This window comes from Hirundo rustica, chromosome 10, assembly GCF_015227805.2.
Source record: "Hirundo rustica isolate bHirRus1 chromosome 10, bHirRus1.pri.v3, whole genome shotgun sequence".
NCBI lineage: Eukaryota > Metazoa > Chordata > Aves > Passeriformes > Hirundinidae > Hirundo > Hirundo rustica.
Window position 1 is genome coordinate 24229615 of NC_053459.1, and position 25240 is coordinate 24254854.

A 25240-nucleotide genomic window follows, 5' to 3' on the forward strand; every position below is an offset into this window, starting at 1 on the left:
GAACCCCGGGATGCTCGGTGCGAACCCCGGGGTGCTCGGTGCGAACCCCGGGGTGCTCGGTGCGAACCCGAAGCGGCGGCCCCGCGCCGCCGCAGCCCTTTGGGTGGCACAGACCGGGGCTGGCTCCGGCCGGGGGTGGCCCGGAGCTGCTCGGAGCTGCCCGGGGCTGGGGGCCAGGCCGCGCTCGCCCCTTACCTGGTAGGAGCAATTTTCCTGATGAACCATCTCGGTGCATCATCCGCCGCTGCCGCCCCGCCGGCAGCTCCCGCAGCCGCCGCGGCCCCGGCGGGGGAGGAGGAGGAGGATGGGGAGAAGGCAGCAGCAGCAGCAGCAGGAGGAGGAGGAAAGATGGATGCGGCCGCGCTGCTCCGCCTGCGCAGCGGCGGCCCCGGGAGCGCGGGGGGGCCGGGCCGGGGCCGCCTCCGCCCGCTCGGCGCGGGGCTCGGGCGGGGCCGCTGCGGCCGCGCTCCTCTCCAGGAGGGGGAAAAAAATATCCCTCAAACCCCCCTGGACACGGGGAGGCTCCCCCGACCCCGGCGATGCTGCGGGTCCGAACCCCCCGAGCCCCCCGGGACCGGCCCGGCCGGGGATGGAGCGCGGCCCCGGGGCGCCCCAAAGCGGGCAGCCCCCAAAAGAAGAGCTCCGGACACCTTCCCTGTGCCCGCTGCCTCGGGAATCGCATGCGGGAATTTCTGCGAGAGGCTGTGCCCTACATTCCCGGTTATTTTTACCTCCTGCAGGCGGCAGGGAGGGAGCGGAGCTCGGCCCCAGCGCGCACCCGGCCCGGCTCAGGGCAGGGAGAGCCGGGGGACACGGGGAAAGGGCCCAGCTTGGATATCAGGGGGAATTCCTGCGCTGAAGGGTGGGTTAAACATGGCAAGGAGCTGCCCGGGGCAGCGGCGGAGTCACATCCCTGGAAAGGTTCAAAAAACGAGTGGATGGGGCACTTGGGAATGTGGTTCAGTGAGCACTGGGTGATCTTGGGGGGCTTCTCCAAGCACAGCACGACCCCCAAGAGTTTACAGGAGTCTGGCCCTGGCCGCGGGTGGAAGGTGAGGACACACCAAACGTCGTTTTCGGTCGTTGTTTTGTCTGGACACAGCTCATCCAAAACACCCAGAGAGCGATCGAGGGTGGGCTCACACCGTGCCCCGGGCACTCCCAGCCAGGCAGGGAACAGCAGAAATTCCCTGCCCTCCTCCCTCCTTTCCTTCAGCAAACAGGGATTTATCCTGCTCCTAGGCCCAGCTGTTCAGGGATTCACATGACTGAAATGCAGGAACACTTGCTCAGGGCAGCTCGGATTTGATTCCCCCACACCAGATGTGCCTCTAGGAAAAAAAAAGAATTAAAAAAAAGGCCTTTGTGGGATCATCACTCTGCCCCAGCTTCCCACCAGCACAGACAGGCTGCAACAGCTGTGGGAGGATGGATGGAGAATCCCTGGAGCCCCTGTGCAGCTGGGGCACGGATGGAGAGAACCCCCAGACTCTCCTCCCCCAGTGCTCTCTCTCCCCTGCAGCAGCAGAGCTCTAAAAAAAATAAAGACTCTTCATTTAAAAAGAAAAAAATTAATATATTCTGCATAAATTTTTAAGAGAGGGTGAAGTCATCCTTGTTTTTTCCCGGATCTGAAGAGAATCCCATTCAAGCAGACACCGAAATGAGGATTCATCCAAATAAACCATCCCCACTCTGCAGCTGGCTGCATGACCTCGGCTTTGTTTGGAGTGGGATCTGTGGCAAGCCAAAAGCGGCTCCATGCACTACCTCAACTCAAATTCCATTTATTCTGTGCCTCGCAAGGAAAACTCCCAACTCCCCCCCTCATTCTGGTGGTGACCCAAAGCTCGGTGCCAACCTCCCCATTCCTGGGGCTGGAGTGGATCCCCCAGGAATCGACAGCTTTTCCCTTCGGAAAAACGATCCCAGAGAGAGCCACCTGCTCCCAGCCAGGCTCTTCCCCCAGGACACGGAGCAGCCAGGGAGGTGGAAAAGCCCAGGAATTATCCTGGACCTCTGGAATTGCTCCTCTGCTCCAGCTCCGTTTGCATTCCTGGGCAGGAAGGAGGTGGGCAGGCAGGTAATGATTAAAGCTGAGCAGGATTAAAGGCAGGGAAAGGCTCCTGGCGGTTTTCCAGCTGGGTCAGCGGGAAGCGACGCTCTTGGATGAAGGATGAACACAGGCTGCCGCTTTCCACGGAGCCACAATCCGGTGGGAAGCTCCTGGGACCCCCACCAGCCCCTTTCCAGCTGGGAAAAGAAACCCAGGGGGTGTCTGCCCTGCCTGGTTGGCATTTCTTAACGAGGCACCCCCTAATTCAAGGTGTCTGATACCACTGGTGAGATGATCCAGACGAGTTTTCCCGAAGCTTTCCCCGGATCAGCTCTGGACAAGGAATGTGTGGCTGGGAAATCCCTGCAGAACATCTCCAGAGGGTCTGACACAACACTGGCGTGGGACCCTTCCCTTCAAACCCCTCCAGGGCTGGTCCAGAGGGATTGGGAAGGTGCTGCTCCGGACAGGGGCTGTCCTGGAGGTGAGGTGGGCACCAGGAATGAGCCAGGCCCGATTCCTGCACATCCACAGGGCCTCAGGACACAGGGAATTCAATCCCGTGGCACAGGCAGCACGTCCCTGCCCACGGACACGCAGGGAAAGAAAAGTCAGCTTCACCAGACACTCCAATTCTTCCAGCGAAACAATGGCATTTCCTTAATTATTCCTCTACAGAAGGAGGAAACACCTGCTATCCCGAATTTTGGGGAAAACAGAGAATTCCTGCTTCCGCACTTGTTTTTTAGGTTATTTTTTTTTTCCATTCTTAAGCTCACGGGAGCCCCCTGGCACATCCCAATCCTTGTCCCGCTCCAGCAGCAGAGGTGGCCGGGGCAGGCAGGGAATTCCCAGGCTCTCTGCTTTCCCTGCCTGCCCCGGCTCCAAGGAAATCATTAACAGGGCGGAGGGAGGAGCACACGGAGGTTATCGGCTCTCCCATCCTCGTTCCCTCTGGGAAAAGCGCTCCTTCAAAGGGATAAAGCCGGGCAGGGAAGCCGATCCCTCCCATTCCAGCGCCGGGAGCCGTGGGAGGCAGGGAAGGGAAGGATTCCGGATTATTACTCACAGCAAAGCCACATCCAGCCCTTTTTCCCGACGTTTTTTACGGCTTTTCCCCTCTGTCCCACACATTTATTTTCACACACTCGTGTCGTGCTCTGCGCCTGATCCCTCCCCAGCTGCGAGGGCTTCATCCACAAACCTTTGGAATGGGAAGGGAAAAAAAGCAGGAGCAGCAGCAAGGCAGCCCGGACATGGAATTCCTGCAGGAATGTTTTCCTGCCCACAGGCATTCCCGGAGGGCCTTATCAGCTGGGAAGGTTTATTTTCCAGGCTGCTGTTGCCCAACCCACCCGGCTGAAACAAAAGCCAGGCTCAGTTCGTGGTTTGGATAAATACGAAGCTGGAGCACGGAGCAGGTGAAAATCGGGGAGGAGTTCAGGACCTGGGAAGGTTTTGTCACAGTTTTCAGAGAATTTCGGGATCGTGGAATGGTTTGGAAGGAATTTCAAGCCCATCCAGCCCCACCCCTGCCATGGGCAGGGACACCTTCCCCTGTCCCAGGCTGCTCCAAACCCTGTCCAGCCTGGACTTGGACACTGCCAGGGATGGGGAATCCTTGGGAAAATCCATTCCAGGGCCTCACCATCCTCACAGGGAAGAATTCCGCCCCAGTATCCCATTTAACCTCTGGCACTGGGAGCCATTCCCTGTGTCCCGTGCCTCTCCAGCTCTCCTGGAGCCCCTTTAGGCTCTGGAATTGTCTCTGAGCTCTCCCTGAGCTTTCCCTGGAGCTTTCCCTTCTCCAGGTGAACATTCTCAGCTCTCCCAGCCTGGCTCCAGAGCAGAGGGGCTCCAGCCCTTGGAGCAGCTCCATGGAATCCTCTGGGATGATGATCCTCAGGGAAAACACCCATCAGAGGGAGAGACAGGGAACAAGCCCCAGTCCAGCACCCCAGGGCGCTCCTGCTGGGCTCCCAAAGGCTTCCCGGGCACAGCAAGCTTGTATGGAAGCAGGAATTATATCCAGCATCCCGGGATTTCACCTCTATTTGCTGGTGATTTCCTGGGAGTGAGGGATTTAGCTCCTCTTTAAGCCCAGCTAAAGCTTTCCCTGGGTTTAAATCCAGAAAGAAAAATAAAGGAAAAAAGCGATTATTTTTAATCAGTTAATACTCGACATCTGCTTGGAAAGGGGAGTATTTGTTTGGATTACATCCACGGATAATGCTCTGCACTATTCTGTTTTTACTGAAGGAAGATGATGCCGAGGGGTTTTCCCTCATTTTGGATCTGTTACTCTGCTCCAGGTGGGAATAAACCTCCAGCAGGCTAGGGACCCAAAGTCCTTCCCTTTTCCATGCCTTTTTTACTTCCCTGGAATTTTCTGGAGTCTTTTACAAGCAGCACCTTTACAGCCCCACCCAAAACACCAGAGATGGATTTGGGATAAAAACACACAACCAATCCAGGATTTTTTCCTTCCCCAAAAACCTGGAGCAGAAGGACACAGCAATTCCCCATCCCGATTCCTCCCATGTCAAACACTTCACAGGGAATTGCAGGGGCTCATTTAAGCCACCCAAGTATTTATAACTCTCCAGTGATAAAAAAGCCACCAGACATATGGAAAACAAGCAGATTTTTCTATGGAAGCCATCCAGGAAGGCTCAATGGTGCCACACAGGCTTCCTCTTCAGTTGGACAATTTCTAAAGCTGGATCAGAAGCGCTTAAAAGGGAATTTCGAGGAGCTCTGATGGTGAGGTCTGAGCCCACCAAGGATTCACTGCTGGGAAGGGAGAAGGGAAGGATCCAGGGAGAGCTCAGAGACAATTCCAGAGCCTAAAGGGGCTCCAGGAGAGCTGGAGAGGGACAGGACACAGGGAATGGCTCCCAGTGCCAGGGGTTAAATGGGATACTGGGGCGGAATTCTTCCCTGTGAGGATGGTGAGGCCCTGGAATGGATTTTCCCAAGGATTCCCCATCCCTGGTAGTGTCCAAGTCCAGGCTGGACAGGGTTTGGAGCAGCCTGGGACAGGGGAAGATGTCCCTATGGCAGAGATTGGGATTGGATAACCTTGAAATTCCTCCCCACCCAAACCATTCCCTGTCTCCATCAATTTATCTCCAGCACTTCAGGAGTGTGGGGAGACAGCAGAGAAAAGCTCCAGCTGCCTCCTTGCAATTTGATTCATTTCTGTTGTTAGGAATCAACAGTTCTTCTGGAAATGCAGCATTCCCAGCGTGCAGAATCTATGGATTTTTAGCAGGAAAAATCAGTTTTCATCTGAGTGTCAATAAATTCACATATTCCTCGCTCTGCAGCACAATCTGGGAGAAGATTTGTAGCAAATCCCATCAGCTCCAAACGATTTTCCCCAGTTTTGGCTGGCACACACAGACCTGACATTCCAGGGAAACAGAGGGATTGGCCTGGGTGGGATCTGCCTGAGCTGAACCCAAATCGAACCTCAGCCAAGCCAGAGCAGGGACAGCTGTTCCCACAGAATGCCCAGTCCCCGAGGACCACAGTGTGTCCCTGCCTGGAGCAGCTGTGCCCGAGCTCATCCCTGTGCCTCTGCCAGGAGCATCCTGGCACTGCCAGCCGGGACATCCACACCCGGCACGGAATTCCGGGGAACCGGCTCTGCCTCCACATCCCACCTTCTGCTCCGAGCTGGGCTGAGTTCAGGGGTGCTGGCAGCAGCAGGATGCACCCACCCACTCCCAGTCCCATCTGGAAAAGATTCCCAAAGTTTCAGCTGGATCCGTATTGATCCAGAATAAACCACAACCATTAAAAGGAACACCCTCATCTGATCTCTGATAACAAATTTAGGAGGAGTTTTTATCAGCCCTGCTCAAATCCATGGGCAGCACATCCAGGCACAAATTTCCCTATCCCTCCTCTTCCCATTTATTTGGTTTGTTTTCTTTTCTTCCAATATAAATATGCCATATTCGAAAAGAGATTTGAAAAACACAAAATTGCCCCCTCCAGCCCCACTAAAACAGCAGCAGGGAGAGGAATTAATGGATTTTTTCCAAGTGGGGAAAAATGGCCCAACAAGGGATTTTCCCTGAGGATGAAGGAGAGGGTGAGGCAGGAATCATTTGGAAACCTTGCTGGACTGGGAGCACGAACAGAAATTCCATGTCCCCTACCCAACATTTAAATTCCTGGTCTGGGGAATATTTCTGGATGGAATGTGAATGTGAAGCCCTTTGGAACTGTGGCAAAATCCCCGGAATTGCAGGCTGAGGGAAGCCCAAGCTGACTTAAATTCAGGGGATTCATTAATTAATTAGTCCTGAGTGTGGTGTGTCCAGTGTGCTGCACCTGCATTCAGCCAACAACAAAAATCGAGTTATTAATTACAAATAAAGCACTGAGCCAGAGGGCAAAATCTGGGAATGAGGCTGGGATTATCCCACTGCTATCACTTCCAGCCCATCCATCCTTTTCTATTCCCTTTGTGCTTCCTGGTGGGAACAGCTGAGGGGCCTCACTTCTTTATGGCTTTATTTTGTAATTTTAATTGCAAAAGGGGTGGCAAAAGCCCAGGACTGGGACTTGCAGGCTGAAAAAAATAAACACAGCACGCTACAAAGTGGATGTGGAATGAAAAATCGTCTTCTCAAACCGAGCCAAACACCAAAAATAGGAATAGCCAGAGCCAAACAGGTAACAGCAGCGGCCTTTAAATGCCTCCTCAAAAAAGGAGTGATTTTGCAGGGACAAATCTTCCTCTGAGTCATGGTCAGGACAAAAATAGAAGGGGATTTTTTCCTCAGCTCCGAAGGCTGATCCCCATAACTCCGAAGTTTTTGGCAGAAATCCACTCTTTTTGAGGGACCTCCTTAAAACGTGCACCCAAATGTCCCCAAATCCCAGAGGTTCAAACCCCGCCGGGATCAGGGATTTCGGGAAGGACGGAGTTTGATTTTTGTGGCTGGATAAGTGCAGGCGCAGAGCACTGGACACACCACGCTGAGGATTCATTAATTAATGAATCCCCTGGACTGAAATCAGCTCGGTTCCCCCTGCCTGCAATGGCCAGCCTGCAATTCCAGGGATTTTGCCACAATTCAAAGGGTTTCATATTCCATCCAGAAACGGCTTCTGGCCCCAGACCAGGAACTTAATGGTTGCTAAGGAGAGGATGTGGGATTTCTGTACCTGCTCCCACCCCAGTGACATTTCCACAGAATCCCTGCTCTCCCAGGCTGATTAAAGCCTTGCTCTTGCTTCAGGATAATTTTTGATTCCCAGCCTTTAAAAGTGGACATAAAGATGATTTTTGGAGTTTGTCTCCCAACCCCAGGGTCACTGGGAGAAAGGAAGAAAAAAAAGAATCCTCTTGTCTGGAGCTGCTGGCGTCACAAAGGAGATTCCTGTTCCATGGCCGTCACTGCCAGCTCCAAAAACAATTCCCTCAGGGATGAGAAATCCCATTCCTGCCTGCTCTGGCCAACCTCTGAGGGTGCAGACTCAGTATTTCAAATAAGACAGGGCAGGCACAGCGAGAAGGAGGCTGGAAAAAAAGCTAAAAATAACAGGATAAGCAAGGGTGGATCCCAGCTGAGCCTCATTAGTCATGGTGCGAGGGAGCTGCTGGTGGCACAGCAGCACCATATAAGAGCAAGAAAACAACTCTGGTCTCTTAAATCTCCTTTATTTTTCCTCCCTCTCCTGTTCTACCTCAGGCACTCTTTTTCCTCTTTGCTCTGGCAGCCTGCAGCTTTTCCTGCTCCTTCAGTTTTCCTGGAATCTCTCCACAGGATGGAGATCCCAGGTGGTTCGTTTTAAGGTGTCTGCTGGAATCGGGCCAGTTTTTACAGACAGGCACGGGAGGGGTTATTAAAGGTTGGATTTGGGATTTACATTTTATTTTTTCCCCATTTACACCATCAGATTGAGCCTTTGAGTTGAGCCATGGAGTTCCTGGTGGCAGGAATTCCCAGGAAGGGCAGCGCTCGCTCCCAGAGGATGCACTGGGATGAGCAGCAAGGTGCAAGCTGCAGTTTCATCTTGGGATGGAGCCACAGGCATGGAGGAGAGGGATTAGGAAGGGAAGGGTGGCTCAGGCTGTGCTGGAGCTGAGCCTGGCCCTGGAAGCTCTGGCACAGCTGGATTTTCAGGAGAAAACCGAGAAAGGGAATTGGGCACCCAGTCCCTGAGGCACGGGAAGGAAAGGAGATGGCAATGGAGGACTGGCTGCTACAGCAGGGAATTCCAGCTGGAGGGACAAAATAAATCTCCCTGCTGCGCTGGGGAGCACAGGAGAGCTCAGCTCCTCCAAGGAATTCTCATCTCCACGCCGGAAACAGCAGCAGCGCGTCCAAAGCCACTCCTGGTGGCTTTCCCTGGGGAAAGTTTATTTTCCAGGAAACTGTTATTTCCCCACCAGTTACACGCTTACAGATTTCCCTCCATATCCATTCCTGTGAAAACCAAACAATCCTCTTCTGAAGCTGCAGCTGCTGCCTCACTGACACCTCATCCCTGGGATTCCCTCGGGAATCCGGGCACGGAAAGCTGCGAGGTCGGACCCAGGCCTCCAACTGCTCCGGGTCACTTCTGGTTTTATTTGTTCCAACACAAAGCCCAGGATAACAAAAAGCCATAAACAGGGCCGAGTGTGGGATCCTCCAGGCAGCGCCGGCTCCGAGCTCCAGCATTCCCAGAGGCCTCAGCATTCCCAAAGGCCTCCAGAGTTCCCAAAGGCTTCCAGAATTCCCAAAGGCTTCCAGAGTTCCCAAAGGCCTCAGAGTTCCCAAAGGCTTCCAGAGTTCCCAAAGGCCGCAGCATTCCTAAAGGCCTCAGCATTCCCAAAGGCCTCCAGAATTCCCAAAGGCCACCAGAATTCCCAAAGGCCTCCAGAGTTCCCAAAGGCCTCCAGGATTCCCAAAGGCCTCCAGAGTTCCCAAAGGCCTCCAGGATTCCCAAAGGCCACCAGAGTTCCCAAAGGCCTCCAGAGTTCCCAAAGGCTTCCAGAGTTCCCAAAGGCCTCCAGAGTTCCCAAAGGCCTCCAGAGTTCCCAAAGGCTTCCAGAGTTCCCAAAGGCTTCCAGAGTTCCCAAAGGCTTCCAGAATTCCCAAAGGCCTCCAGAGTTCCCAAAGGCCTCCAGAATTCCCAAAGGCCTCCAGAATTCCCCAAACCTTCCAGGATTGCCAAAGTCTCCCAAAACTCCCAAATGCCTTCAGCATTCCAAAGGCATCCAGCATTCCCAAGGCCTCCAGAACTCCCCTGAGCAGCGGTGGATGCCTCTGGAATTCTTTTTGGAGCCCTCCAGCCTCTCTCCTGAGTAGCAACAATTCCAATTCTACATCCCAGTGGTTCCAGGAGTACGGAATGCACGGATAACAAGGAAGGAAGGATTGGGAATGGAGAACTGGAGCTATCCTGGGGCAGCAGCAGAGATTCCTGGGAATAACACACATTTCTGCTCCATGCCAGAGGGATGGGATGGGATAGGGAACAGCCCAGGATCAGCACTGCCATATATTTATTTATATGGAATATGGCACACGGGGACAGGTGTAAAATGTGGGAAACTCTCATCCATGTGATTTATGGACAGCCCGGATTGGTATTTCCCGGAATTAGGAATAATTCCTGCAGCCTCTGAGCAGGGAGAAGGGCTGGCTGAGCTCCGAGCACCTATCTGGAGCCATTTAAATATTATTAATATATGCAAACATCGGCCAGTTTGGTCACTTGAGGACGGATTCAAAGGAATTCCAGGAGAACGGGGTCGAGGCTGTAGCCAAGGCTTTCAGGAGCATCCCCCATTTTCACCTACTTTGCCCTTCCCAGAAACAGACACTTGGAAAAGCTCCTGGAGTTGTTTTTCCAGCAGGATATTTTCCTGCTGCTCCCAGGTCAGCCTAGGGAAGTCCCAGGCTGGGAATCTCCCCCTCGGGAAAAGCCTCTTGGATCTTTGCAAGGCCCAGCTAAAAGCTGCCTCAATGCTTTGAAACAGAGAAATGAGAGATGAGAAAGCAGCAAAAGAAAGGAAAAGGCCAGCTGGAATGTGCCAGGAAAAATGCTGAGAGCTTGCGTATCATGCATCCATGCAAACGCAAAGCGCAGAGAATTCCAGACGGAAAAATGATTCCCACAATTATTTTTCTTCTGAACTCCTAAGAACAGTTGGTCCTCAGACTCCTGCCAGGCCAAGGAGCCAGAGACGACCCTGGTACAGACTGCTGCTGTTTCCCCAAATCCCTCTTAGGCAAATCCAATGCAGGAATTACACGGAATAAAAAGTTTGGATTCAATTTTTAATAACTCACTAAAAGCATTTGGATCCCCCACGGGCCAGGCACACCAGCAGCTTCTGTGTGCACAAAGAACCCAGCACTTCAACAGAGTTCCCTTCTCTTTTTTTACCATTGCCTCTGCCATCGAGAGGATTAAATCTCAGCCCGGCCCCTCTCTTCCCTTGGAAATCCCAATTCCTCTCGGATTTCCAGAGGAACCAGCAGGAATAAAGGGCCCTGGGTGTGATTTTCTCATTAAAGGAGATCCATAGATCACTGAGCTGCGCTCCCAGATGGGGGCTATAAATAAGATCTCCCACTCTGGTGACGCACAAACGTCTCCACAGGGAAAGATGAGGTGCCCCAAAACGATCTGAGCGCTTGGAGAAGCTGGAAAACCTCCAGGGAAAGAGGGATTATGGAGCTCCTCATGTGAAAGGATAATTGGAAGAGGGAAAATCGTTTTCCACCGAATCCACGGGAGCTCTGCTGGAGCAGGATTGATTTCAGAGCCAGAGCCGGAAGAGAGATTTTTAAATCTTTTTAGTTCTAACCGAAGAAATTTCTTACACAAAAGCAGAATTATTTGAGATTGAAGAGCCTGAGCACACCAAATTCTGCCTCTCCTCAGCCCCCTCCTCAGCAGTGTTGCTGTGCCCAGAATTCCACAGGAATTCCTGGATCACGGTGTGCAGCCTTGGAAAACATCGAACTGAGCAGATGATGGGATTATTCCAAACAGCTTCATTTTAATAAAATTAAATTAATACCGACAGTGAGACATTGGGAGAAGCTGGAAAATCACATTTCCTTCCAGTGGGGATTACACCCAACTTTGATGAATTACACTGGGATTTTATAAATCCTTTCAAGAGGTTTTCTCCTCAAAAAAATCCATTTTTCCCACTGAATCTGACACTCCCTTAAAGCTCCTTTGGGCTGCAGCACATCCTGAGAAGATGGGGACACAAATTTATGTCACTGATATTGATTTTCCTGGTTTTTTTTTTTTTTTTTTTTTTTTTGCTGTTAGGAGTAGGAGTAACGACGCTTTGAGCAATTTCTTCACAGTTTCTGCACAAACTTTATAAAATAATCAAGTGCCGCTCCTACTTTTCCAACCAGTTAAATCCAAACCACCTTAAATCCAGGCAGAGAGGAAGAAGGAAATAAATCACAATTCCTGCTGTTCTTATCACTGCTAAGGCAATCCTGCTGCTCACAGAAACAAACTCTCTGAGGGTGTGGGGGAAATCTGGAGCATTAGCGAGAATATTTAAACAAATCTTTAAATATTTAAACAACATTTAGAATATTCAGAAGATCCCTGAGGTCCCAGGAATTTTGGAGGCAGGACAATCCTGGTTTTCCAGGGCTCCTCAGCAGATCTTGAAAGTGATTGGGGTTGCACTGAATAAATCCCTTTTGCTCTGCTTTTTAAACGTCCTCTGCCTACAGTTTCTCCCTCCACATGCACCCGGATTTTCCACAATTCCAGGTGCTCCAGGCACCCCATCCCGCAGGCAGAGCACATCCATCCTCTCCATCCAGAGGGAAAATGCCGGGTTTTGCACGGCACAGGGCAGTTGAGAGAATTAAACCCCCCTCTGTCTTGCATTTATCCCGCTTAATAAGCAAGGAATATTTGCCTAAGTACATAATTATTATCCTGGGAAATCAAAATTCCTGCTGCCTGCTGCTATTCCAACCTGAGACACTTGGGTTCAAGTGGGAATTTGCAGAATTAGGGGAGGGAGATACAAAATCTCCATATTTTTTTTTTAAAAAACTATTGTTCCGAGATATTCCAAATTTTGCTTGGCACAAAGGCTCACTCCTCTCCTTGGAAATCCTTTGGATTTCCTTCTTGCGATTCCCCAACACCAAAAATACCCATTTATAATAAATTTATTGGTTTTACAGAGCTGGATCACAACAAGGATCCCTCAGCACCACATTGAAGGGAGATTCCCTGCTGCCTGCACCACCGTCAGCACTAGGAAAATCCAACTTTTCCAGCTTTCCCACATCCCACAGGAAACACTCACTCACCAACCGACTGGGCTCCATCACCTGGAGGAATTCACATGATGGCAGCGCTGGGATGAAGGAGAGTCATCCATCCAGACACAATCCATGGGCTGTTCCCCCTCTTCTCCTTCAAGGAAAGGCTCAGCAGCAGCGATGGGAACCAAGTTTTTCCTCGGGGTTTTTACTCCTGGGAGTTTTGCCTGGCCTGGTTGGAGGAGCAGCAAGGGCCCATCCCTCCCATCTCTGGAATTCCCACTAAGCAGCTCGGAAACACCTCTGGATGGTTTCTCCCCAAGGGAATGGCACTGCTCACTTGGGCAGGGTCGGGAATCTCCCAGCCAACCTTTGAGCTGGGTGGGAAGCGGCCAAAGTCCAGGGCTCTCCTGATCCACTGATCCCGCTCCCAGGACACTGGAACAACGCAGAATTGCAGCTTTTTCCACGCTCAAAAGGTTTGTTCTCCATGTCAAAGCCTCGGAACAAATCAACTGCCCTGGAGAAGCTCCCTGGAGAAGCTCCCTGCAGGTGGATTTCCCTTTTCCAGGTGCCTGGGGCGGAGTTTGGTGCTCAGATGCAGCAGGGACAGGCGCTGTCAGCTGGGCAGAGCAGGTCTGGCTGAGCAATGACAGAAATGCAATTTCCTGCAAGCCCCAAGCCGGATTTTGGAAAGCAGAAGTTCCCACACTGACAGCTCCTGGCTGGAACAATTCCACCCTGCTCCCACCCCAGACGAAATCACATCCCTGGGCAGGAGGGAACTCGCACTTCAGGCCAGCTCAATCAAGCAATTAATGTTTCTTTTAAGTGAGAACCAACTCCCTGACCACCTCCAACTAATATTTGCTCCCTGAATGTTCGGGTCAGCGCTCCAAGGTGGATCAAGGCTTCACACCAAAGGTCTGGGCTTGATCCCAGCTCACATTCCTGAAAATCCTGCTCCACCAACACTCCCCCATGGCCTGAACAAGCACCTGTTGGCTCCATTGCTCTCCTCCCTCTCCCCAAGCTGGTCCATACATTCCTCCTTCCATTCTGGCTGCTCTGATCCATGAAAATCAGATCCCTGCCCATGGCCAGTTATGAAATGATTCCAGGATTTTAGCCCATGCTTTGAATTAGTTTCAAATTTTCAGAGAGACACAGGCAAGAGAGAGATATTCACACAGTCTGTGCTGAATTTATCCTGCAGCTTCTGGAATATCCTGGGTTAACCCTGAAGCCTTTTCACGGAATCATTACGATTGGAAAAACCCTCTAAGGCCATCCAATCCAAAAACGAATCCAATCCAGTCTCCACTGATAAAACACGTCCCCAGGTGCCGCTTCCACCCTTTTTCAACGCCTCCAGGAGGTTTCCAGCTGCTCTCAGAGGCAGACCTGAAGCTCTCCCACCCTCCCCAAGGAGAGTTCAGGATCTGGATGCTCTTTGCTGCCTTTCAGGGTCGCTCCGATGGGGCAGCTCCGAGGGAAGCAGGAGCACCATGCCCACCTCAGGACAGCCCGGAGGACCACAGCAGCCTGAAGGACACAAATTTAACTTCCCAAAACACCGGGAATGCAGGAGCCCAAGTGTCTGGACAAATGTGTGACTCCTGGGATGCAGCGCCACAGGGACGGGATAACCGGCACCGATCCGCTTCACAGCACAGGCAGGAATATTCCAGGCGTGAAAAGACAAAATAGAGACTCCAGCACGTCCTTCCCCATCCAGAAAGCTCCTGCAGAAGTCCTGGAAGCTGAGGGGACGAGCTTTTAGCAGCACTGCCTGCGCTAAACCCCGTGGGCAGCAAAATTCCTCAGGCAATTCCATCCCTCCCTCCCTGGCCTGTGACAGCCCAGACTGCCTGAGCCACCTCCCCTCCTGCCGGTGTTTCTTTAATTGACTCCGGAATTCGCAGCTATCCTTCCCGGCCAATCCAGCCTGTTGATTGCAATTATCCTCGGAGAGGCGATGGGAGGAATATTAAAGCCATTAAAAGGCTGATTTGGATTCGATTCGAGCCATTAGAGGCACGGCGAGCGGAGCCTCGCCGCTTCCCCGGCACCTCCGTGGCTCCTGAGGGCCGTAAATCATCCCGTGGCACATTTGGTACCGCTCTGGACGCAGCCAGGAGTTGAGGAAAGGAGGAAAAATGAAAAAAAAATTAAAAAAAAAGAAAGGGAGGGAGCGGCTTCCTGCAGCTGGGCGAGGAGATTGAGCCAAGCATCTCCACAGTGAACCTGCCGAGCACCAAGTGCCTTCAGGAAAGAGGTTTCTCCTCTTAGGCGGAGTCCAGAAAACTCAAGGGTCACCTGACACAGCCCATCAGGCTTGGAGGGACCTCATCCCCTCAGTCCAGGCCCAAAAACAGTCATTTCACCCTTTTAGGGGAGAAAGGCAGGAATATTCTCCATTTCTGGACAGCATCCGCCCTCCCGGCCCACAGGGACCCTCCCCGAGGGCGTCAGGGAGCTGGGGACATTCCAGCCCATGGATATGGAATATCCAGGGTGGACACATCCATGGCCATCCCACCCCGCTGGGCCTCTGCTCCTCTCGGCGCTGGGGCTGCCAGTGCCAAGCAGAAGTTGCCAAATCCTTCCCAAATTTCCTGGCAGGAGCTTCTCAGGCACCCTGAGGGAGCAGCCTTGGCCCTCACATCCCATCTGTGCCAGGTAATCCCACCTGGAAGCTGAACAGGAGCCCTTCCATGCCATTAATGCCATTCACATTCCCTCTTCCAGCCTTTCCAGCAGCTCGGGGCACATCTCTGCTCTGCGGATGTGACCAAAGGTCCCTCGTCATTGAAACCCTTCCTTTAATCCAGCTGCAGCATTCCCAACCCAGCCCAGATCCTCCTGGCTGGGAAAACCTCCTAAAACCGTGGAAGAGCTTCCTTAGGAGTGGGAATTTCCTCCTCCTGTGACTCCAGCATGGCCCACGTCCCCCAGCACAGTCAGGGCGGGCTGAGGGCACGGCACAGCGCTGGGGATCAGCAGAGATCCCTGAATCCGGGCTGGGATGCTCAGGCAGGGCCAGGGAGGAGGGATGGAGCAGGCAGGGACGGGATGGAGAGGAGCAGAGCCCCGGGGAGCAGCAAAGCTGAGGTCACTCCTGTCCCCCTGGGGTGAGCCCTGCCCTGCCTTCACCTGGGGCACGGAAACCCCCAGCAAATCGGGTCCTGACAGCAGAAACCACTCAATTTTAATAACCTAAACAAATCATCTCCATAAAAACCATCTCAATGAAACATCTCTCCGGGTTCCTGGGAACAGCAAGCAGCCGAGGAAACAGCTCCACTCCAAGCTGCTTTCACACTGCACCCTGATTCCCCACCCCAGCCGAGGCCTATCCCACTGAAATTCCCCTTTTCCTGAGGTATCCTGCAGGATACCTCGGAGCAATCCAGGCCATTTCCCTGAATTTGCTCCCTGGCTGCCTCCTCTCCACGATTCCCGTGTTTACAAACACTTGGGCTTCCAGCAGGGCAAGGCAAGGGTTTGTTATAAACACTGAACCGCAGGGAAATGTCAAGGGCAGGGAGAACAAAAATAAAAAGGAGGGATTTTCACTTCAGGCCGGTTCAGCCTTGAAGGTTTTTTGGGTCCACGCAGCTCGTGGGACACGCTGGGTGCTCACAGACACGGCCAGGGAGGGGCAGGAGGTGACACGGGGACATCAAACACCCCTTCCCAGCCAGCCAGGAGGACAAATGTCCCTTCCCAGCAGCACTTTGATCCCGGTGGGGAGTGGAAGGAGCAGAGCTGGAACACCTCCTCCTCCTCCTCCTCATCCCTGGGAGCCAAGGGAAGGGGAATCCTGGAGCAAAGGTGCCTCCAGGACAGCTGGGGAGAGGAGAAAAGTCTCTCCAGGGTCACCAGCAGTGGGAAATCTGCAGAGAGGCAGACTCCAGCTCCTGGGAGTCAGCCCCACCCATGGGAGACGCTCTCCGTGCCCTGGGCTCCTCCATGCCCAGCTCTGGGTGTCCATCCAGGCTCCTTCCAGCCCCGGATCTGCTCAGCACAAGCTCCAACGTTGCCCAGCTCTCCACGGGACAAGTCAGGGCGTGAGGCAGCCTGAACTCCTTCCAGAGCCTCTGTGCCTGCAGGAGGGAATGGGAGCCAGGAGGAGGAAAATCCTGACAGGGGCAGAATTCCTTAGGTGACAGCTCACCTGGTTAAACTCATGCCTGGAGGCAAAGAGTTTCCAGCAGTGCCAGCAGAGCTGATCAGATAATGCTGCAGAGATCAGCCCCCAAACCACAAAAATGAGGTGTTTTTTGGGTTTTGGTTTTTTTCCCCCTTTTTTCAGGCTGAGCTCCCGCACAAATGACTGTAATTAAAGCTGTTACCTGTCAGCTCCTCAAGGCACTGAGGCTCCGGTGTTCAGACTCTGGGAAAAAAGCGTTCCTGCATGGCTGCAGTCCCACTCATCCCTCAGCTTACTCATCCTGCCCAGCACCCACCCAGATTTGTCACCAATTAGTTGTAATTCGAGGATTCGGGGGGGAAATCCCCACCTCCCCAGCGAGGTGACTTCACAGGAAGTTAGGGCACGGGATGCCTTTGGAACAACAACAAAAAAAATCATGGGGGAAATAAAAAAAAAAAAAAATCATGTGTGCCAGAGGCAAGGCCACGGGGAACGGCTGGGGAGGCACACGGCGTCTCTCAGCCATCCAAAGGCTCCTGCAGAGCTTCCAGGGGAGCTTTGGTGGATTCCTTTGGAATTCATCCATTATGGAAGAGCCTCAGCCCTGCCGTGTCAGCGGCGTGTCTGCAGCGCTCGTTCCTCTCACATCGCTGCAGCTCAGAAGTTCTGTGCAATTCCCACAGCACCTCAATAGCGGGATTTGTGTAAAGCAGCGCTGGGGGGTTCAGTCTGACGGACACCAGGGCCTTGGGAAGGTTCTTCCCCTTGGGAAAGGAGGGCACACAGCTCCAGCCTGGGAAAAGCTGATGTTCCTTGGCCTCTCCAAGGGGACGCAGCTCTGAGACAGCCCGGTGGTGGCACCTGGACACCTGGACACCAGCCCCTGCCACATCCCTGGAGCTGCAGGGAACAGCACCAGCAGTGCCCAAAGATGCTCCGGGGAAGTCGGAGAATCGTGGAATGGTTTGGGATGGAAGGGACCTGGAAACTCATCTCAATCCCTGCCATGGCAGGGACACCTCCCACTGTCCCAGGTGGATCCAAGCCCCAGTGTCCAGCCTGGCCTTGGGCACTGCCAGGGATCCAGGGGCAGCCACAGCTGCTCTGGGCACCCTGTGCCAGGGCCTCAACACCCTGCCAGGGAACAATTCCTGCCCAAAACCTCATCTAAATCTACCATCCTGCAGCTCAGAGCCATTCCCTGTGTCCGGTCCCTCCATCCCTTGTCCTCAGTCCCTCTCTCGCTCTCCTGGAGCCCCTTCAGGCTCTGGCATTATCTCTGAGCTCTCCCTGGATCCTTCTCCTCTCCAGGTGAACATTCCCAGCTCCCCCAGCCTAGCTCCAGAGGGGTTCCGGCCCTTGGATTACCTCCGTGGCCTCCTCCGGCCTCTCCCCATCACCTCCACATCCCCGTGCCGGACCCTCCATCCCCGGCACCATCCCCCCGGACCGCAGCCCGCGGCGCCGCTCCCCCCGCGGCGCTCCGCACTCACCGAGGCGGGGCCGGCCCGCGCCTTGCGCTCCTGCTCCCGGCACTGCAGCCCGGCCAGGTGCCTCTCCAGGGCCGCCCAGTCCATGGCCGGGGGCTGCGGGTCCCGGGGGGGCCGCGCCCCTGCGCTCCGGCGCCCCTCGGAGCGGGGCGGGGGCCGCGGGCGGGGGCAGCGCCGGGCAGCGGCGGCCGCGGGGCCGCGGCGGAGCCCATGGGCGGCCGGGCGGAGCGGCGGGGACGGCGGGGAGCCCCCGTCCTCCTCCTCCTCCTCCTCCTCTTCCTCCTCCTCCTCCTCCTCCTCCTCCTCCGAGTCGTCCAGCGCCGCCAGGTCCAGGCTGCCGGCGGACGGCGAGGACTTGCCCTCCGAGCACGGCGTGGCTTTGCTGGAGTTGGATTCCGAGCCGGAGCGGCCGCTGCCGGCGTCGCTGCCTAAATCCATGCCATCCTCCCGGGAATCCTGCCGGAGAGAAGCGGAGGGCGGGCGCGTCAGGGATGCCCGGAGCTCGGCAGCCCGGCGGGCACGGGAAAGGCCGGCCCGGGGCCGCCCCCGCGCTCCGGAGCTGCCGCCGGCCCCGGGCGGGGCGGGCGGGGCGGAGCGGGGCCGGGCTCCGGCTCCGCCGCTCGGGAGCTGCGGGAAACGCCGCTCCGACGGGCTGAAACCGCCGCCTTCTCGGTGGTTTATTGAATCGTTCTTCTCTTGCCTTTATTCATCTCTCTTTTTTTTTGTTTGTTTGTTATTATTATTACTGGAACTAGGGTGTTAGCTAATGTTGCCGTGGTAGGTGTTGTAACGGGGTTTTTTTGGTTGTTGTTATTAAAAATATATATATATATTGTTATTCTTTATTTCCACAGTTGTTGGATGGGGACGGTGCCAAGCGATCCCAAGTGTCAATCCAGAGGATGGATCGGATCAGCCCGGAGGGAAAGGGTTTGGGGGTGTTGGTGGAAGGGAAGCTCAGCCTGGCCCGGTCACAGGCACTGACAGCCCCAAAATCCCGCCGGTGCTGGCTGATCCCGCGGCGTGGGCAGCGGGGATGGGGGTTCTGCCCCGCTCAGGTGAGACCCCACCTGCAGAGCTGCCCCAGATCTGAGCCCAGCACCGCAGGGACCTGGAGCTGCTGGAGAGAGCCCAGAGGAGGCCACGGAGCTGCTCCAGGGCCCCTCTGGAGCCAGGCTGGGAGAGCTGGGAATGTTCACCTGGAGAGGAGAAGGCTCCAGGGAAAGCTCAGAGATAATTCCAGGGCCTGAAGGGGCTCCAGGAGAGCTGGAGAGGGACTGGGGACAAGGACAGGACACAGGGAATGGCTCCCACTGCCAGAGGGCAGCCCTGGATGGGAGATTGGGAAGGAATTTCTGGCTGTGAGGGTGAGGAGGGGCTGAGATGGAATTCCCAGAGCAGCTGTGGCTGCCCCTGGATGCCTGGCAGTGCCCAAGGCCAGGATGGACAGAGCTTGGATCCACCTGGGGCAGTGGGAGATGTCCCTGCCATGGCAGGGGTGGCACTGGATGGGCTTTTTCCAACCCAAACCATTCCATGATTTCCTGACTGGGTTTGGCGAGGGGGTGGCACCATCTCCGTGTGGGGCTGTGGGTGACTGCAGGGAGCCACAGCGAGTGCCACCCTCCCTCCCACGGCCCGAGGGACCACGGGACACCCACCCCTGCTCCCACCCTCTCCCTTTCCTGCCTTCTTTAAAAGTAATTTAAAGTAACTCGTTAAGAGTCACCTATAAATAACTCCGCTAAAAAAAACCAATCTAGTTTCTGCATTCTGGGTCACCGAAGCCAAGTTTAACACTCGAGTGTTCCCATTCCCAAATCCACGGCGAGGAGACCTTGGAAGGCAACGTGGGGAGCATCCACCACGCGGATCAGGAGCTTCCACACGGGCTTTGGGGGATGTGGCAGCACCCAGCTGCCCTCTGCTCCCCGCAATCCCCACCCTCTGGATAAGGAGGGGGGAGTTCAGGGCCAGGGGAGAACCAGCAACTCTTAATTAGAGTGATACTGAAACACTGCACTGGGTTAGGAGCTGATTTTGTGGCGGGGTTTTGTGTGAGAAACATCCTTGTGGTCACCCAGCGAGAATCTAAACGTCTCCGTGGTGTCAGCTCTGACTTCAGCACAAATCCAAAACATGATCCCAGCCTGCCCCAGCCACCGGCAGAGAATTCCCTGGAGCCCAAAAGCAGCACGGGGCGTTACAAATGCCCAGGGAAGGGAAGGGAAGGGAAGGGAAGGGAAGGGAAGGGAAGGGAAGGGAAGGGAAGGGAAGGGAAGGGAAGGGAAGGGAAGGGAAGGGAAGGGAAGGGAAGGGAAGGGAAGGGAAGGGAAGGGAAGGGAAGGGAAGGGAAGGGAAGGGAAGGGAGGCTCCTGTGCCAGGCCTGACTCCACATCCCCTCCTGGGCAGCAGTGACCGTGGAGGGACATCCTAGCAGTTCTGGGAGCACCAAACCCCGCCAAGATCAGATGGGAAAAACATCGGGAACAGGGCACGGGCTGGGGCTGGAAGGTTTCAGTGTCTTGGAGTCATCCCCTCTTCTCCCTGTGGGGTGGGGATCACAGGCTCATGGAAAGGTTTGGGCTGGAAAGGAACTTTAAACTCATCTTGTCCCCACCCCTGCCACGGCAGGGACACCTCCCACTGTCCCAGGCTGCTCCAAACCCTGTCCAGCCTGGCCTTGGGCACTGCCAGGGATCCAGGGGCAGCCACAGCTGCTCTGGGAATTCCAGCCCAGCCCCTCCCCACCCTTGCAGGGAATAATTCCTTCCCAACATCCCTGTGGCAGTGGGAAGCCGTTCCCCCTTGCTCTGCCACTACATGCCCTGGTTGAAAATCCCTCTCCAGGTTTTCTGCAGGAGACTCTGACTCCCAGGCAGAGCTTCAGAGGGATGAAGGGGCTGGGATGCACGGGGAATATCACAGGGTTTATTTGGGATTAACCTTTCCCTTGAGGTGTCTCCTCCAGGTGCTCAGCCCGGATTATCCCAATTTTCTCTCCTGAGCCCCAGGAGCAGCCGGATCCCTCCCTCTTCCCATCTGATCCCCGCTTCCCTCCCAGGCTGCCTGGTGGCTGAAACATCCACAAAACCAGGAACTGCAATGTGCAGTTTTAAAAATATTCCCAGCAAATGGCAGGAAGGAGCCAAAATCCTGGAGATGAATTGCATGGGGGGAAGGTTTCACCACAGGGTTAGGAGGGGGTGGCATTTGACACCATTTGCATGCTGCAATTCTTTATTTGGGGCTGCTCTAACGTCACCACCAGCCTCAGAAGGAATTTTTTTTCCGCTGAGCAAAGGAGGAGCTGCCTGTGGAAAGTTTGATTTACAGGATCCTCTCTGGGGAAGTTGCTTTCCTTCAACGCCACTGATAAGGTTTTGTGGAGGACAGGAGCGCTTCCCCTCTCCCTGAATTTCCCAGTGTGGACATCTGGAGTGGCACGAAACGAGTGGCAGGCGCTTGCCGTTCCCAATTTTCCTATTTTGGCGGGATCAAGCTGTTTCAGCCTTCATTCAGTCCGTGCTTTAAGGCGCCAGTCCCTGCAAATCCCTCCCCTGCTGCCCTGTCCTCAGACAAATTTGTTCTCTTACAAGGTTTATCGCCTCATCCACGTGATTTTTCCAAGTTTCCCTTTTATTTTTTTTCCCCCCACTTCAGACAGATCCAATCATTTTTAACCTCATAGTAAACCCTCCCCACTTCTAATTATACACGGGGAATTATGTTCCAAACACAAACGGCATTTCTCTCTTTCACAAACCCTTTCCCAACACCGTGGAAAACCTGGGATTTGTGGGAATTTCCAAGGGTGTGAGCACAAACCCTTGGAGATGAAAGAATCTGGTTTTCGGCTCTTTTATTCAAAGCACAAAGGAGGCTGAACACAAGCAAGGCTTGCGGGGTTGATTCCGAGGCAGAAATGCATCACAAAAATAAGATTCTCCTTCTTTTCCTGGTGCTGGTTTAAAAGGCAATTTGCTGATTATCGCGAGCTATGAAATGGATTCGATTTTTCTCTTTTGGCGCTGCTGTAACCCCATTCTGAAATGGGTTCCTTGTGGTTCTTCCCGCCAAATTGCAGAAGTTTTTGGGTCAGAGAAGGAGGAAGGCAGGGTAGTCACAACCACCCTTAAAACACCACAAATCCCTAAACACGGGAGCATTTCTGCCAGCTGGATCTTTGTCCCAACACCCTCATGTCCACCCAGAGCTCTCAATTTGTGTTTTTATTTTAAAAATTGGTTTTTTGGTTTTTTTTTTTCTTGAACTGACTCCCACACAGAGCTGAGCATTGTCCCTGCCCAGGTGGGATTTGCCAGGGAAATGATGCTGGGATAAAAATACCCCCGGGATAAAGTAGGAAAGGGAAGTTTCCTCTGGACACAAAGAATTTCCCTTTCCTGAAAGGAAAAGGACTGCACCGAGATCAGGGCACGTTTCCTTTTCCTGCAGCAACCCCACTGTGATCATTCCTGGCTTTTGTTGATTCCATGGGCAGGAGAAAAGCTGTCAGAGTTCACCTGGGACAGTGGAAGGTGCCCCTGCCCAGGGGAGCTTTAAGGTCCTTTCCAACACAACCCATTCTGGAATTCTATGATCTGCTGATTCTGGGATAAATCTTCTGCCAGAGTGGGATATTCTGCAGTTTATCCGTACAGAAAAGTTGTCCCCTCTCCACAAATCCCAGTAACATCCTGCAGTCCCTGTGCATTCCCAGTGTGGATTATCCCAGTCCCTGCCTTTGGGATTAGGAGCACAGGGACACAGCACTGTTCTGGATTTTCCAGCCCTGTGCATCCCTGTGGTTGCAGCAACAAACCAAACGCCAAATTAAGGCAAATTAATTTCCAACAGACACGGTGGGGACTCACCTGCAGCTGCTCGGGGTGCAGGGATGGGATCCATGCAGCTGCATTCCCCTCTGGAATGCTGCATCCTGCCCGGGGAGGGCACCGGGCTGCCAAACACAGCACTCCTGGCCAAAACCCTCTTGGACCGCTTGGATCTGCAGGTTTAACTCTTTAAATTTAGCCAATTAAGTTTAGCCAATTAATCCTTTGCTTAATTTAGAGGGGGGGTGAGGGGGAGGGGAGTGCCAGCAGGGCTCGGTGATGGCACTGCCACCAGAGCTCTCCTGGTGGCACAGCAGGGAGGGGACAGCGGTGCAGGACAGGGACGAGGGCAGCACCCCAAAACGAGTCCCTCTCAGGCCGTGCTCAGCATCCTGGGCTCTGGCAGCGCCCAGTTCCCCAAACTGGGATTTGATGTCTGCTGGGGTGGCTCCACCTCTGCCAGGGCTTCCCTGACTCCCAGAAGTTTCCCCCACATCCTAAAACACCCACAAAGTCCACGTTGTCTCCTTTCCTTTGGAAAAACTGGAGGATGAGAGGGCTGCTCCTGCCCAGACTGGTTTTCCTCTAAATTACCTACTCTGGGATGAAGCAGAAAATCATGGAATGGGTTGGAAAGGACCTTAACGCTCATCCCACCCTCCATCCATGGGCAGGAGCACTTTCCCCTATCCCAGATTGCTCCCAGCCCTGTCCAACCTGGCCTGAAACAATCCCAGGGGTGGAGCTGCTTCCCCTGTGCCTGTCCCAGTCCAGAAGCACAGGAGAGCCAGCAAAATCCTTGGAGTAAACAAAAGGAATCTCCTTATCTGTCCAACAGCCTCTGCAATTCAGTGTAATCATCAAGGCCAGGGGAAAAAAAAAATGCCCTTTAATAAAGTGCTGTGGAAGGCACGTGGGGAAGGAATGCGAGCAGGGAAATAGCTGGAATATTTCAAATTCGTGAATCCACAGAGCCCCGCTGAATCTTAATATTTGTGTTGCTTCCTCTAAATGCATTCACTCCCGAATTCCAGCGTCTGCACAGAAGCTTTTGCGGCGTCTCTCCCCCAAAATTCCTCCCGATCCTTTGGATCAGAGAGGAATCAGCCCCTAAAGGAAATCTCATCTTAATTAAGGGGTGTGTTAATCACCTTGGGGGCCTCTGGTTGTCACCGGCAGGGGCTGGAATCCAGCAGAATCAGGGAGGAGCGTGCTCAGCTCCAGCAGGATCCAGGGGGATTCACCCCACCTGCCCGGAGCCGGGAATGTTCGGAGCAAAACCAGCGTTCAGGAATTTCCCCCAAGCTTTTGTTGCATCCTGGACGATCCAGCTCGCTGCCTGACTTAGGGCTGAGGATCGTGAATTTTGAGGGACCGTAAATATTTTACAGTGAATCATTTCTTTTGTGCAAATCAGCTGGAGGAGAGGCACAGAAAGTGGTTTGGAGAAATAAAGTTTGGATATTCCTCCCACGATCCGCGACCCGGCGTTGAGTCAGGTTACGGGTCATTAATCCCAGCCTAAAGCCGCCGGAGCCTGGCACAGAGCGAACCGGGAGAGGGGAAGGTGCAATCCCGGCTGCAAAAGCAATTCCTGCCTCAAAGGGTGGGATCAAATCCCAGCAATCCGCTGCGTTTCCAGCGGATTTTGAGCCAACAGCTGGTGCTGATTCCCGGGTCCCGTCAGGGACAATTCTCCTTTGCAGCACCTTCAGGATGCTGTTCCCACCTGGATGAGGTCCAGCCCTGCTGCAGGGAATGCTGCAGCTTTGCTGTGCCCTCCTCCTTCCTGAGATCCTCAACCAGCCCTTCCAAGGAGCAGCACGGCTCAGTAATCGGGCTCGGAGCAAGCTGCTCTGGGTTTAACTCCTGGGTTTTATCCTAAATCTCAGCGCCGGGCCCAAACTCCCCGCGCTGCCTTCTCCGGGGTGTGGGACGGTCCCGGGACGCCCACGGCATGCCCTGGATGTGTGTGTGAGTTTCCCTGGCTGCCCTCCTGCTCTGGGGGATGAAAATGTTGGATTTGACGGGCTGGGAGGGCTTTTCCAACCTTATTGATTCTGGGATCCCTTTTCCTTCATGATTCTGGGATTCTTTTTCCTTCGTGATTCTGGGAATGTTTTCTGTTAATGATTCTCGGATTCCTTTTTGTTAATGATTCTGGGAATATTTTTTGTTAATGATTCTGGGATTCCTTTTTGTTAATGATTCTGGAATTCCTTTTCCTTAAGGATGCTGGGATTCCCAGAGCTGGTTTGGGGAAGATATCTCTGTGACCCCTGACCCATTCCTGGTGGCCTCCCCGAGCATCTCCCAGCAGTTATCCCCCAAAGCTGGGGTGCTGCATCCATGGGGCAGCCCCAAAGTCACAGAATCATGGAATTCTTTAGGTTGGAAAAGACCTCCAAGATCATCCAAGCCGG

General features: G+C 54.0%; 1 protein-coding gene across 1 annotated transcript in view; it reads right to left on the reverse strand.

The window, feature by feature from the left end:
• Positions 1-25240, reverse strand: part of SCHIP1 (schwannomin interacting protein 1) — an 86139-nt gene that overhangs the window by 18817 nt on the left and 42082 nt on the right. Inside the window, exons 5-6 of the mRNA XM_040074431.2 lie at positions 18265-18435; positions 17983-18117 (exon numbers count right to left, since the gene is read on the reverse strand). Of these exons, the coding sequence (XP_039930365.1) occupies positions 17983-18117; positions 18265-18435 (306 nt within the window). The remainder of the gene's footprint in view (positions 1-17982; positions 18118-18264; positions 18436-25240) is intronic.